General features: G+C 40.7%; 2 protein-coding genes across 2 annotated transcripts; one reads left to right on the plus strand and one right to left on the minus strand.

The window, feature by feature from the left end:
* Nucleotides 1-749: 749 nt before the first annotated feature.
* GNG5 (G protein subunit gamma 5) lies at nucleotides 750-7,645 on the minus strand. The gene is made up of 3 exons (XM_017644518.3): nucleotides 7,455-7,645; nucleotides 3,813-3,957; nucleotides 750-971 (listed from the first exon to the last, which is right to left on the minus strand). The coding sequence occupies exons 1-2, from the start codon at nucleotides 7,533-7,535 to the stop codon at nucleotides 3,832-3,834; spliced, it is 207 nt and encodes a 68-aa protein (XP_017500007.1). The 5' UTR covers nucleotides 7,536-7,645; the 3' UTR covers nucleotides 750-971; nucleotides 3,813-3,831.
* LOC118971356 (uncharacterized) lies at nucleotides 6,764-9,110 on the plus strand. Its single transcript, XM_073232856.1, has 4 exons — nucleotides 6,764-6,845; nucleotides 7,064-7,362; nucleotides 7,511-7,902; nucleotides 8,444-9,110. The coding sequence occupies exons 1-4, from the start codon at nucleotides 6,764-6,766 to the stop codon at nucleotides 8,454-8,456; spliced, it is 786 nt and encodes a 261-aa protein (XP_073088957.1). The 3' UTR covers nucleotides 8,457-9,110.
* The last annotated feature ends 6,338 nt before the right edge of the window (nucleotides 9,111-15,448 follow it).

Consider the following 15,448-nt stretch of genomic DNA (forward strand, 5'->3'; position numbering starts at 1 on the left):
TCAAACTAACTTTCCCATTGCACTCCCATGGAATACATGGGGCTGGAGAGAAATATAGTGCTTGGCAGATACTATGTAACCCACTGTTTTCCCACCAGACCAATATTGGATCTGGCACATAGTTTTAATTGTTTCCTGAACAAGTAATATTGGAAGCCAGTTTCTGGAATGTTTTAACATTCCCTTAAGTCTTTGAGAAGGGTTTAAGGCAAAGTGGTTTACCAAGGACTTAGAGCAAAGCTGCAAATTACTAATGAAGCTAAGTTTGGTTCCTTTTTCTTGGTGCTTTCTACCCCATTTCATAGTATCATAGTACTCCTCTATTCAGGATTTGTCTCAGGCCCTATAAAGTTTTTCTTGTATTTTAGAGTGGAGTTCCTATGTCCAGTCCTTTTTCTACTATCCTTACTAAGACAGCCATCTGTTACAAAGTAACTTAACTTTTAGGTGTAATGGTAATAACTCCCCCTACTAAGGAATTGACTAGAAATACGTATTAAAAGAAAATTAACCCTTTAAATAATCCTTAGATAAAAAGTTTTAGCAGCCTCCTCCTGACCTTAGAATAAAAGTTTGCAATTTAACTTTAAAATTCCCTTGCAAATGGGTGGCATAAAGTTATGCAAACTTTATGTGAACTTTAAAGTTGATGGAATAAATAACTCCTCCTTAATGACAAAAGGAAAATTGCCATTTGCCTGAGGTGTTCAAATTAATGCAGAGCATATTTAATACAAATAACCAAAAAGTTTTATACTAAGTATTTTATTGGATGCTGCTGCCAGTGTGTATAAAATAATTACCCTTGTGAAATAGAAATTCATGAAAATTCAGAGAGGTAGATGTTAAGGACTGACGAAAGTAGAAGCTTGTATAGTATGGCACATGTTATAGGGATAAGCGTTTTGTACAGGCTTCGAATTAGCTCTCCTTTGAATATTCATTGGTTCATGAAAAGTAGTTTAGAAAACCTGAAATGGGAGAAAAGAGATTAATTAGGGTAACGTAATAAAGAACATTAATTTTTTTTTTCTGAATAGCAGTACATCTTGTGTTACTTTAGGGCATTCATTTGAATCAGCTTATAAAATACTTTTTTAAACTAAGCCTATTTTTAAAAAAAAAAAGACATAATGGGTTTCTAGGAAGAAATGAAAAATAGAAGTTGCCTGTAGTATAAAATGCTATCTTTTTTTTATAACCACTCAAGTGTGTATTATTTAGTTTGTAAAAGACTTAAAGATTAACTTGCCAAGATCACTGCCAAAATGCACTCTAATAAAAAAGGTTAATACAAAAATCTCAAGTACGGAAAAATCTGAATATCCCTTGAAAAAGAGCAATAGCATTGAGGAGAGCAGTTTGACATAAACTAAGGTAGAAGATGCAATCCCAATTCTATTTATCTAGATAAACCTATACACAAAAAGTAACGTGTACACGGACATCAACTATAGTGGTACTTTAACAGCAGAGAAGTAGAAATGACCTAGGCTAAAACTCAAAATGAAGGAATGGATGAATATACTAATGTTTATAGATGTGATCGAACACTACACAGTTGACTAAACAATCTACTTGGATCAACACAAATCTCAAATATAACGCAATATTTGTAAACAGCTATACTATATTTAAAAACTATAAAATATATATATGTAGTAAAAAGTAGAAAATGGGCAAACCAACTAAAGGATAAGTTGTATGGAAAAGTAGAAAAAAATGTATCTTTGGAAATATTTTCCTGAAAGTATCTTTTTCTTAAATATTAACAAGGTAAACCATCTAATTCAGAATGATACATGACTCTATATTGATTTCATAACAAAAATGTTCTAGAGGCATAAGAGTATCAGTGGTTAAAAAAAATATATTTAACCTCAGTTAACACACTTAAAACTGCAAATGATAAAATAGAAAGGCAGGAAATTGTAGCAAATAGGCTGAAGTCTCCTTGGTCAGCAAAACACTCAAGCTCCTGGTGGAACAGCAAAGGTTTTAAAATTGGCAGTAGTGATCAGTGTTACTAAATATAAGTGTCACTCCTTACTGAGTAATTTTACTTCTAGAAATTTATCTTTAAAAGAAACAGAGGATTAAAGTGTACACATAGGTATTAAGACATTCACCACAGTGCAGCTCCCAATTTGGAAACCTCAATATTCAATGATACATAATTAAGTTACAGTACCAGCCATCGAATATTTAATTCATAATATTTAATGAAATAAAGTCCACATTTTTAAAAAGAATGAAAAGGTGCTCATGCTATAACCCTCATTTTTTAAACCTTTTTCTCTTAAATATGTTAATAATCGTTTTTACATATGCTGATCACAGTAATTTCTATTTTCCTTGTACTGCTAAATTTGATATGTTCTTAAAAATTATATAAAAACTGTATTTTTAAAAGGTATGAGTATAGACACAAAAACAGATTCTTTGCATTCAAGTCACTCAGTATGGACCTAGGATCACCAACATCAGTATCTTGGGAAAATGTTAAGAAATGCAGATTATAGAGCCTCATCCCAGACCAACTGAACTATAATTTGCATTTTAATAAAGTGATTTGTAGATACATTCAAGTTTGAGAAGATAGCTTTTCTATCCAGATACTCATTTCCTAGCCCAAAATATTTCAAATCATAATACGACATAGCTGTTTAGATTTGCTGAGATTAATGCCCATTACTTTACTTTGAAGTCTGGGTTCTTAACTCAGCCATATTTGTAACCTTGGGCAAGTCATTTAAACACTTAACTGTAGACTCCTGTGAAATCAAACTATTAACAGCCAGGCTTCTTAACAAATGGCTTCTTATATCAAATGAAAATAAACCACTTTGTAAAGTGAATACAACAGGAACTAAGGTTTAAAAAGAATCTTTAATGAACCATAAAAATAAATTTCCAATGACTTGCCACAAAGAACTGATGTTGCCAGAAGTGTTAGATATGAAGGTGCTCGTCTGTTTTCCTTATGGAAAACCTGTTACTCAGAGGTGTTTTTACCCTACTTACACAGATTTCCTAGACATTCCCAAATCTACAAAGTTTATTTAGGGAGAGTACAACTATGTAATATGGTATTTTAGGAAGCAGCTTCCTGGACTTTAAGGAGCTAGAATGTTTGTAAGGATGTGTGCCATAGGCAGTCTTTTTTTTTTTTTTTTTTTTTTTAAGTTTAAGGCTGCTTCTCATAGGTCAGTACTAGTGAGTACAGGCTCTAAAATATTATGTATGTGTAAAAGCACTCTTGGATTAACATTACATGATTTTGCACATATTTGACATTTGATCTGGATTAATGTATTGCATTCCCAACTGTCAGTTCTTTGCCATGCTGCTTTATTAGCTGTGTTCTATTACAACGATAACATCAGAATTAATCCAAATCACATAGTAGTACTTTAAAAGTCATCCCCATAAACACTGCAGATTTTTTTAACTGTCTAAATTTTTGCTAGGTACACAAAATTAAACTCGTATTTGGGGACCCCAAAATGCACCATTAGGCCAATGCCATAAAAAGTAACAATGCTATGAAAAATAACAGTGGAATTTTCTAATAATCCTTATAGCCCCTTTATAGTTATTAAATCCTGTATTTAACCTCTTTATGGTAAAACAGAAACAATCTTCATGACGACTTATGTCAGGAAATGTCATCAATCCTCACAAAAAAAGACTGGAAACCTGAAGTGACGTACAAAAATGCATGGGACACCTTGGTCAACTTGCAAGTGCTGCAAAGAGACAACTAGCTGCTTCTACTACGTGTGGCTTTGTTTTAATTTAAGAGAACTTACCTTCCAAAGATTCGTTTTACTACAAAAAGGAACAGACTTTCTGGGGTCTGAAGGGATTTGTACTTGAAGATACTCCAGTCAGTAGAGGGTCATGTTGAGCATTCTGCAGACAGAATTGTTTCAAATCTGCAGCTGCCTGGGAAACCTATACATACACAAAAGGAGTGGAAAAGCGGAAGATGATGAAACGCAATGAAGGTTTTCTCAAATCTTTAGAAATATGTGCCACTTAACTCAAAAGATAGTCAATTCTCTTAACTAAAAAGATAGTACTAATTTAAGGTAAACAGTCATATACTGAGCTCTAAAGACCATATATAGTATGCTTTCTTTAGACTGCTTATTAGAAGCATCAAGTGATTCAGAACAAATAATATAATTCCATTCATTTGCAAAGCATAGCACATCTTGCTAGTTTATTAATAAATAGTTTATTAATAAATAATAGTTCAAGCGCAACCTTCAGAGTACTCAGTAGCTTTCTATTAAAAGCAGCATACACATTACAGGTTAAAAAGTGCTAAAATTCTAGCAAACTATTACTCTTGTCTTGAGAGCAGTATGACTGGAAAACCGTTACTGTGGATGAGCATATCTAAATATGAACATCCAGTTCACTGTTTTGGTATTAAGTACCATCAGCTGTTTAATGTTACAAAAGTGGACAGTGACAGCTTTCTGCTCAGTGCCATGTAACGGAAAGGCTGATTGCAAACTTTGGTTTATTTCAACTGCACTGAGCAGCCTGCCTTTAAGAAATGGGGTATTTGCCTTAAATGTGAACACAATGCCACTCAAACAGGACATAAAGAACTTCCATGGCTTTATAGTTGTTTCATTTATGTCCTACATCACTTAAACATCTATTTACATGTATCTGGTAAGGTTGCAGGATACCAAAACAATGAACTGAATGGGTCACAGACGTAGAACATGAATGACTAAAAGATGCCCCAAATGAATACAATATCCTGTCTTGAATTGAGGTTTAGGAAGATAGGGAAAATAATCACTTATTTTATTCTCAGTTTCAACTATCCCCTACAGGGTAAGAGCAGGTGTCCAGTACAAATGGGTATCTAGCCTTTGAAAAGGAGGGTAAGATCATCACAAATTCTCTATCAACAAACCTGAAGACCACAGCTGTACCCAGACATTAACCTGATAAAAGGATACATCATCCTGAGATGAATCTAAAGTCTCAGAATCTATTTGTATGTTTGGCTTACACAGTCCATGGTGATGAGTTCCATAGGTTTATTTAGCAACTATGCAAAGAAGTAGTTTTTAAATACCTGGTACCAATTACTCTGACAAATGGCCAATCTTCCCCCTGCCCCAGAAAGGGGAAGTGGGTGACACCACTTTTCACAATCTTGTCACATTAACCAGCGGTAAGGATACAGTCAAGTATCTGTACATTTTCTGCCTAAAGTGTAGGTAGCCTCTAACTTAACTCCCTTCCACAAACTTCTCAGGGACCATCATGTGTCCAACTTTTAGGCACAGAGACTACTACATAAGAACAGCTAGGTCCCTGCTGTTTTGGAGGTGACAGTTCAGAGAGAAATACAAAGTGCTAGGCAGAAAAAAAAAGTGGTGTGTTAGATTGTGACCTATGGTAAGATGTCTCTGAGGAGGTGACATTTAAACTGAGAATTCAATGACAAGAGATCCAGCTAAGGAAACGTCAATGAGAAACTGGCCAGTGAGAATTACAAACAGGGAGAACTGAGACAAAGGCACTGAAACTCAGCCAAGCTGCTAAGTCCCTAAGGCATTGTAATAATCACCACCCAGGAGATTGAAAGTCTATAATCCTCGCATAATTATTAGTGCCCCTTTCACTTTCAAAAATGTCCTGCTTTGGCAATAAAGTGTATGGCCACCCTACATATAGGAGAGTTTGTCAAGCATTTGTGATCATTTTTATTAACTACTCAAACACAAAGGTTTAAGCATTAAATGGTAATCTTGTGCTAGTTTAAAAATAAAATAGCACACATAAAAAAGCATCTAACATTGTCATGGGTAAGATAGATGCAAAAAATGAAATCAAAGCATATTTTGCAACACATCTAAAAAATAAATCTCATTTAAAATCCCAAGGTGGGATCGGGAGGGCATCAAGCAAATCAAGAACTCTAAAACCAAATCACTTGTGGTGGCTTTAATGATCCCCAACAAAAGCCTAAAGCATTAAGTATGGGAGGCAATCATCACCCAGAGGAGTAACAGTAGAGGGCAGGGTGTTCATGGTGAAGTCCTCGGAACACTTTAGTGTAAGGATGTTCTCTCATTTTCTTTGGAGACTAGGGCTAAGTACCCCTTACTGCTTTCAACAACCCTTTTTTTTTTTTTTTTTACCCCTTTCCCATTTTTTTCTTTCCTGGCCCACTCCAAACAATGATAAAGGCACATCTGAATAATGTAATGGTTCGTTAAGAAACATATTATTTCAAATTTCAGAGTTAAATCCAGCCCAGACTGACCATAAACACTGGGATGAGGTAAGAATCTGAGATTAGAGAAGTGGATTCCAAACAGCAATGGAGTCTGTAACACTTAAAACAGGAAGGGAGGGGAATCCCACACGAAGACTGATGGGAATTTCCCCTGCCTCCTGAGGTGACCACAACTGAGTAAGCTAGGTCCCTGACATTTTTACTTCATGATGTAGGTAAATGGGAGATCATACTCCATACAACATTGCATGGTAGTTAAGGACTGGCCTGTAAGTACACAAATCAAATCATCTTGAAAATTGGCTGCTTCAACAAAGTTCAAGATTTATATTCTTCTATTGTTTTTTCAAATTAAAAGAAGCAAGCCAATCCCCTTAAGATTTTAAAAATCAGGAGAAACTTGGAATAGCACTTGAATGACGGGTTGCCATATCCTCACAAATCCAAAATAACTAAGATCGCTCCACCGTAATCACTTTCTGCGATATGCGAACCAGTCGATATCCCCAAGGTCAGATCACAGCAAACTACGCTTTGCATGAGGTTGAGGTTGTACAGGGCACCAGTGGTAACCTTACACACAGCGAAGTTTCCAAAACAAGCATGCTTCTTTAACCTATGGTCTAAGCTGTGCAAGAATTCGTTTTCAATTCAGTGTGTTCGGCAGATGAAAGGACCTGGATGTTAAGAATCTACTAAAAGAAGTGGGTTTGGGAAAGTTCTAACATGAAAAAAAACTGGTGTATTCTGAATCAGACGTCGGTTAAAACCCTGTCCAGTGACTAGAAACGGTGGAGACTGGTACAGAAGGACGGGCTGGGAGCGGACACAGAGCGGAGGGGCTGAGTGGTGGGCGAAGCCAGCGGCGAAGACCTGCGGAGGGAGGGAGAGGGGGAGGAGGACCGGAATGCGGAAAGCCGCTGCTCGGCCCAGGGGCCAGCCCGCCTTGGACAGTGCTGGGGCGGAAGGGCGCACTCCCGGCCCCCGACCACAGCGCCAACGCTGGACGCTACTTCTCTACAGCTGGCCGCTCGCAGCTCGCCGCCGACGAGCGCGCGTCCCCCGAGGGGAAGCGAGAGCCGGACGCAAGTCCTGCCCGCCCCGGCCGGCTCGGCCACCGAGTCCCACCCGCCGCCGCCCCGCCTTCCCCTCCCCCTCGGCCACCCGCCCCGCTTACTTTCACTCGGTTGAGCCCGGCTTCCAGCCGGAGCTGCTGAACCACTTTCTTCATAGCGGCGACGCTGGAGGAGCCAGACATGGCGCTCGCGGGAGCCAGGCCGATTCGCCGGGGTGTACGTAGATCGGCGGTGGGTCCGCGGGGCCAGGCAGCGGGGCGGCGCGGCGGGGGGCGGGGCTTGGAACTTTGTGTGTAAGTTTCCGGTTCTTCGCAAAGCGGCTCCACCCTCGGCGCGCATGCGCTCCCTCCTCCGCCCTCGGGCGGTTGGGGCACTCCGGCCGCGGGAAGGGGAGCAGGAGGCGGGAAGGGGCGGAGCGGACGGTGGGCACGGCCGCTGCGGGAGGCGACGACTGGAAGCAGGTCTTTTCACCCTCCGGAGAGGCCGTGCAGCTCTGCCACTGTGTCGCTCAGAGCACTGGCTGGAGCTTTTTATAGAGGCAGTAGCAAGGTATTGCCCACATATGTGTAGTGAGCTGGCCAACCAGGGCCAGGTGAGAATCCTGGCCATTGAGAACCTTCACTTTATCCATACTTCACCCCTCCAGGATTTTTGCCTCTCGGTCTTGTTAGTGCCAGGGCCCGAGATGGACTCTGAGAGGACCGACGAGAGAAGACAGATGCTTGAGGGAGTTTGTGAAAGGCCTGGTGGCGGGGTGACAAGGACGGTCCAGTTTTCCTGAAGGATTTGGCTGGAGAAGTTGAGGGAAGAGAAGGGGAGAGCCCAGCCGAGGCGTAGGAGCTAGAAATGCCCTGCGCCAAGGCACTGGCGCCCTAGCCGTTTAAAGATGTATCTCTAGTGACCCGAGTTTGTCTCGCGCGCGGCCAGCCCGCAGCCGGGTTCGCCACTGTCATACCCCGAGGGCACAGAGGGCGCCGGAACCGACCGCGGGGAGCCGGGCGGCGGGCAGCTGGGCTGCTGAGGTTCGCTCGAGAAAAGGGGGACCTCTCGACGTTTGGCTTCTGACCCCTCTTAACCGCTTGTCTTTCAGGAAGAACTTGTGAAGAAGCCAAGATTATACCTATCTTTGTTACATATTTCATTTGAGGGATTAATGCTTATTGTACTTTCAAAATAAAATTTTTTGTATTTCGGGAAGGTTTGCTCTTTTATATTTCCGTTGTAAGTTATTACCTGCTGCTTGAAATTGATCCTCAGAGGAGTTTTCTGGAGAGATAGACAGTAGGATCTAACCAAGAAAATAGGCTCAGCCAGTACACGTTTCACCCATGGAAACGTGTGTGTGATGTCACAACACTTAGGACAAATATTTCCTGTTCTGTTGAGATAGTCCATAAACGAATACTAATGTTTTCTAAACATGAATAATTTAATTATTAACGCATTTCAAATTGTATAATCAGAAAATTCATATACGATTTGCTCTCAATAAAACCTACTTGCTAATCAGTATAAATCATTCCACAAAAGTGTACAATGTACTATCTTCAGTATTTTACTTAATTCATAGATGTAATGACCAGGGTTTAAGTTTTGGCTCTATCACTTACCTTGGTACTCCTGAGCAAGCCACTTAAACTTTGTTGAGCCTCTGTTTCCTTATTTCAAAATGAAATAATAAAGTTTACTTCCAAGAATTGTTGAAAATGAAGTTAAATTATGTATGTAAAAAATATGATGTATCAATAAATGTCACTTCTCCCTTGTCCCCAGTAGTATTTTAAGTTATTTTGCCTTTGGTGCCTTGTTGATTAATCTCACCCATGGTTTGTACAGATTGTGATATTAAACAAATATTTTCATTCAAAGTATTCAATTTCACAGTAATTGTAGAATATTTCTCTAAACTCTAAGGTAAGAACCATGAAATGTAGTACTAGAAGGAATTTCAGAGAATATAGAGTCTAATACTGTATTTTGCAAAGAAGAGTGGTGAGTAAACAAAGCCCATATTGTTTTAGGTTTAAACATTCTCAGAAAAAGGCTTTGTTTTTTTTTTTTTAATTACTGTAGAGATCAACCACAGAATTTGGATTGCTGCTTCCAATTATGATATTGTCTCATTTTTTTATAGTATCTAGCCAATAAAGTATTCAATTTAGGATAGGAAAAAAGAAAAAAAAACATTGAGTTCATTTTTAGTTAGATTGCATCTGAAGTGATCAGCAAAAATATTTTATGAACTATCCATATCTCCTAAGGAAGCCATGTTCTTTGATCTTCCACCATGAGTTAAAACATTTCAAAGACCGTAAAAAATTTACAGACATAGAATAGTTCACATTTCAGGTGTGTCTTGCGAGTGATTTCAGCTCTAGGCAAGTTCACTATGGATTCAGTAAGACCATGGAATGACAATGGAACATTCTTAGGATAAAAGGGTTTGTACCCAACTTTATTCTCACGGTAGCAGGTCAGTCACTAAATCCTGTCCACTCAGAGCAACTCTGCATGCAGCAAGCCAGTCTCTGCCTCTGGGCCTCTCTGCCCCTGCAGTTGTCTCAGTCTCTGTCATTGGCACTGCCACTATTCCAGTCTCGTCTCTGCTCTCTGGCAGCCTTGCAGCCCTGCCACTGTGTCTCTCAGAGTACTGGGCAGAGCTTTTTATAGAGTCAGTAGCAAGGTATTGCCCACACGTGTGTAGTGAGCAGGCCAACCAGGGCCAGGTGAGAATCCTGGCCATAAGAACCTTCACTTTATCCACACTTCACCCCTCCAGGATTTTTGCCTCTCAGTCTGCATGCCCTCAATCTTCTGCAATGGTCCCTATTCAAGGAAGCTGGAACATCATAACCAAATTCCTTAGTAACAATAGAGGCCGTGACAATATACAAATAACAAAAATTACAACAAATTATAACAACCCTCAAGCCTGAGGAGATCCATTGCCACCAAGTGGTCATCCTGGCTGTATTCAAACCAGTTATATTCAAATGAGTACGGAAAGGACCATGGGTGAGCCTTTCAATACCCACCTTCTCCAGCCTCTCCTTGTAGACACACAGGCTGGTTTTGTTGCTTTGTCACTGGCTTCTGCTTCTTTGTCCTCGTGGCTGGAACCACATCTCCAGTTTTATTTGTTGCCACAGCTCCAATAAGATTCTATTTGTCTTTCTATCCAATTTCTTTATGTCTGCCTTTATCAAATCAACCCACATCTGGGTCCCCATGACCTTCACGAGGCCCTTTAAATTTTTTATTCGAGAAGCAGACTATATTTCCTTTTGTGGTTGAGGCTGAGGATGGAAGCAGAGCAGAGAATGCTCCATGACCCAGGGAGGGAGCTACCCCCTCCTGGAGGAACCCGTGGTTGCTGAGTATTTTCTTTCGGGCTTTCCACCAGCTTTCAAATGGGTGGGTTTCAACCAAGGAGGGGCTGATGCCTCTGGCACCAACAGGGCCTCCACCCACACATGTTCACCAAACCTCCGCTCTTCCATTTCTGGGGCTGACAGCTCCACTACATTCTTCACCTGCCCCATGGCATGTGGCAGCCTGCACTCTCGTGCCACTTCCTCTCGTGCTACTGCTCCTTCTGTTGCTTCCTCTCTGGCTACCATGACATCTTTTACCATTTCCACAGCACCTCGTAGTGATGCCATTTCAGGCACCAACAAATTTTTTACCTAAACGGCACCTTGCAGCTCACATTCTCATGCTGTCTTTTCTTGTGTCTGTCTCAGGAACATGTACTTCTTATCTGTAGACATTTTTAATACTGTGAGAAGCAGCCACCCCACACTTCCTGCAGTTTCACAGGCACTCTGTTTCTCAAAGGACCCACTTACACTACCAAGGGCCACCTCTACTGCCTCAGGTGTCACCTCCACCTGCCTCCAGTCCTGGGATGAGGCCCAGCCCTCTAGGAGGCAAGCCACCTCAGACCACATGTCTACTGGTAGGCATTCAAATGTCTCCCCATCCATAGTGGCAGCCCACTGAAACACTCCTCCCATGAGAGCAACCTGTTCTTTTCCTTGGTCAACAATAAATCCTGCCCACATCACTGATTGTCTTACCAATGGGTTTCAGCTTCAGTCAAGTTCACTATGGATTCAATGAGACTGAGAAATGACAATAGAGCATTCTTGGGGTGAAAGGGTTTATACCCAACTCTATTCCCATGGTGGCAGGCCAATCACTAGAATCCTGTCCACTCAGAGCAAGTCTGCATACAGCAAGCCAGTCTCTGACTCTGGGCCTCTCTGCCCCCACAGCCCTCTCAGTCTCTGCTCTCCTGCAGCGATGAAGCCCTGCCACCATGTTGCCCAGAGCACTGAGTGGAGCTCTTTATATAGAGTCAATAGCAAAACACATGTTTGTAGTGAGCTAGCCGGCCAGGGCCAGGTGAGAATCCTGGCCATAAGAACTTTGACTTTATCCACAAGGTGTATAAAGACAAGCCCTGTTGTAAAAACAGTTTGACATGAACATAATACAACAATGAATGGCAAGGAAGCACAACTAAGAAATCTGTCATTTTCTCTGTTTTGCAGTAGAGCATAGTCAATTTAAATTTACCTGGGATCTTCACCTTATTGGTTAGCACCCTTCACCTTAACTAGATTAGACACTAGGTCTAAATTCAGTGTTTGAATAAAAACAATTTCTTTAAGTTTCAAGTGCCTTGCTTTGTAGTTTAACTTAAAAACTATACCTCTTACTTAACTATATATCTCTACATCTTAGAATTTACTGAAAAACTACATCTCTACTGTAGAGAAGGCCCCCCACCCCACACACACACTTTCCCTACTGTTCTATGAGTATAGCTATCTTCTACTTCACCCCAAATATGTCTGGCCTTGAGAAACCTGAAAACACAGCATATTGTATCCATGAGAAAGGAGCTAGATAAGGGCTCTGAAGGCCAGGCACCTGGCCATGAAGGCCATGCACACGCGTGTCTTCAGTACTTCTGTAACCATGAATCAGCACTATAGCAGTATAAGAAGTACAGCTTTATGCAGAATAAAGTGGTCTCTGAGGACCCTCCATGATGACTCCTGCTGCCTTCTTTGCTTTTCGTGTTGCCCCAAAATCTCAAAGGCAACCTCCGAGCCCCAACATCTATATCTTAACTAAAAAGCTGAATCTCTCAAAGGGAGACTTAGGTTAATTCTGACTTCTTTCTCAAAGACTGAGTTTACATTACTCACTTTGTGAGTAATCACAACTGTTTTTATAGTTGCTAAGTAAATTAAAGTTTGAAGAGAATGAGTGATTTGCCCACTATTATACAGCTAATTTGTGACTAAGACAAACTAACTTAGATCTCCTGGTTCTGATCCCATTGTGTGTAGCTAATGTGTTTGTTTCCATGTAGCTGGTCATATATTGGAGTTATAACTAGTTTTCCTAATTGGGAATGGAATTCTAAAGAAATTTGGTTATAAGAAATAACAAAAAGGATTAAATACGGCAGTGTGAGAGGTGAGACAAAGGCTTCCTCCTAAAAACGCATATAATATGAAAATATAATTAATGCAACTAATCCTGAAAGAGCAACAGGAAAGAAGACTGCACCAGATGGCATACACCTGGAGAAAAGAGCCAACCTCATGGAACAGGGTAATGTACCAAAGCTGTGGCCGGGAGGGACCCAAGCCCTTCCCCCACTCCAGCTCACCAGCAGGAGGAAGAGAAATGCAATGGGGAGGGAGTGGAGGCCTGGGACTGATGAATACCTAACTCTGGAGATCTGCTCTGGGAGCACAAACCTACATTTCATGGTGCTTTCATGATATGCTCATGATTAAGGGATTTGAAAACTAAGATAGGCAGAATTCCTGGAGAGACAGAGATGCCGCTTGTGGAAAGCAGGGATCCATATCCAGCTGATCTGGGACAAAAGAAAGGGGGGCAGTTTGAGAGACTTCCTAACCAGGAAACCCTTAGCAAGAGGGCTGCTGAAGGGGCAAGGATTGCACAGAGCTTACTGCTCAGGAGAAAGCACAGGTAGACAAAATTGTCCAGGTGCACTCTGCCAAGCAGGTTAGGAGCTCTCATGATTTTCAGGTGCTCCAGCTCCCTGGCTGGCTACACAGCTCCAAGGACTTGCTCCGTGATATGCAGCCTACTGTGCCTTTCTCCCAGCCAGCCACACCAAGCTTGCAAACTGGCAAATGCTAACCTGGCATTTGGCCAGCCAGAGGGAAGATCTGTCTACAGCAACTACAAACGCAAAGCATAGAGGCTTATACCTGTGTGCTTGGCCCACTGATTCAGGTAGTGGAGGCAGGAATAGCAGCTGGGAAGCAGGAAACAGCTCTTTCCTCCCCCTAGGCACCAATACCTCTCCCCTGAAATCCCCAACATTGCTTCAAGGGCTGAGCAGCACCAGAGAATAGAGCTTCTGGACACTAGAGAGCACCATATACAAATATGAAATGCCAAAGGAACCTGGTCCAAAGTAAAATTATTAATACAACTCCTGAGAAAGATGACATCAACCTCATGAATCTTCCTGAAAGGGAGATCAAAGTAAAAATCATTAACATGCTCATGGAGGTACGGAAAGATATTCAAGAACTCAGGAATGAATTCTAGTCAGAGATCCAATCATTGAAGAGCACAATGGAGGGTATTAAAAGCAGATTAGATATGGTGGAGGAGATGATAAATGAAACAGAAACTAGAGAAGAGGAATACAAAGAAGCTGAGGCACAGAGAGAAAAAAAGGATCCCTAAGAATGAAAGAATATTGAGAGAACAGTGTGACCAACCCAAATGGAACAATATTTGCATTATAGGGGTACCAGAAGAAGAAGAAGAGAGAGGAAAAAGGGATAGAAAGTGTCTTTGAGGAAGTGATTGCTGAAAACTTTCCCAATCAGCTGAAGGAGATAGTCTCTAAGGCCATGGAGATGCACAGATCTCTCAACACAAGGGACCCGAGTAAGACAACAACAAGACATATAGTAATTAAAATGGCAAAGATCAAGGATAAGGATAGACTACTAAAAGCAGCCATAGAGAGAAATAAGGTCACAGACAAAGGAAGGCCCATCAGGCTATCATCAGACTTCTCAACAGAAACCTTACAGGCCAGAAAGGAGTGGCATGATTTATTTAATGCAATGAAGCAGAACGGCCTCAACCAAGATTACTTTATCTGGCAAGATTATCATAAATGTGAAGGAGGGATTAAACAATTTCCAGATAAGCAAAAGCTGAGAGAATTTACCTCCCACAAACCACCTATACAGTCTATTTTGGAGAGACTGCTATAGATGGAAGTGTTCCTAAGGTTAAATAGCTGTCACCAGACATAATAAAACCACAGTAAATAAAGTAGAACAGCTAATTACTAAGCAAATGCAAAATTAAATTAACTATCCCCAAAGTCAATCAAGGCATAGACAAAGAGTACAGAATATGACATCTAATATATAAAGAATGGAGGAGGAAGAAAAAGGAGGAGAAAAAGAAAAGAACCTTTAGATTGTGTTTGTAATAGTACATTAACTGAGTTAAGTTAGACTCTTAGATAGTAAGGAAGTTAACCTGAAACCTTTGGTGACCACAAGTCTAAAGCCTGCAATGGCAGTAAGTACATACCTATGGATAATCACTCTAAATGTAAATGGACTGAATGGATCAACCAAAAGACATAGAGTCACTGAATGGATAAAAAAACAAGACCCATCTATATGCTGCCTCAGAGAGACTCACTTTAAATCCAAAGACATACACAGACTAAAAGTGAAGGGATGGAAAAGATATTTCATGCAATTAATAGGGAAAAAAAAGCAGGAGTTGCAGTACATGTATCAGACAAAATAGACTTCAAAACGAAGAAAGTCACAAGAGACAAAGAAGGACATTACATAATGATAAAAGGGTCAATCCAACAAGAACTTATAACCATTATAAATATCTATGTGCCTAACACAGGAGCACCTACATATGTGAAACAAATACTAACAGAATTAAAAGGGGAAATAGAATTCAATGCATTCATTCTAGAAGACTTCAACACTCCACTCACTCTGAAGGACAGATCAACCAGACAGTAAATAAGTAAGGGGACAGA

The sequence above is a fragment of the Manis javanica genome, chromosome 4, assembly GCF_040802235.1.
Source record: "Manis javanica isolate MJ-LG chromosome 4, MJ_LKY, whole genome shotgun sequence".
NCBI lineage: Eukaryota > Metazoa > Chordata > Mammalia > Pholidota > Manidae > Manis > Manis javanica.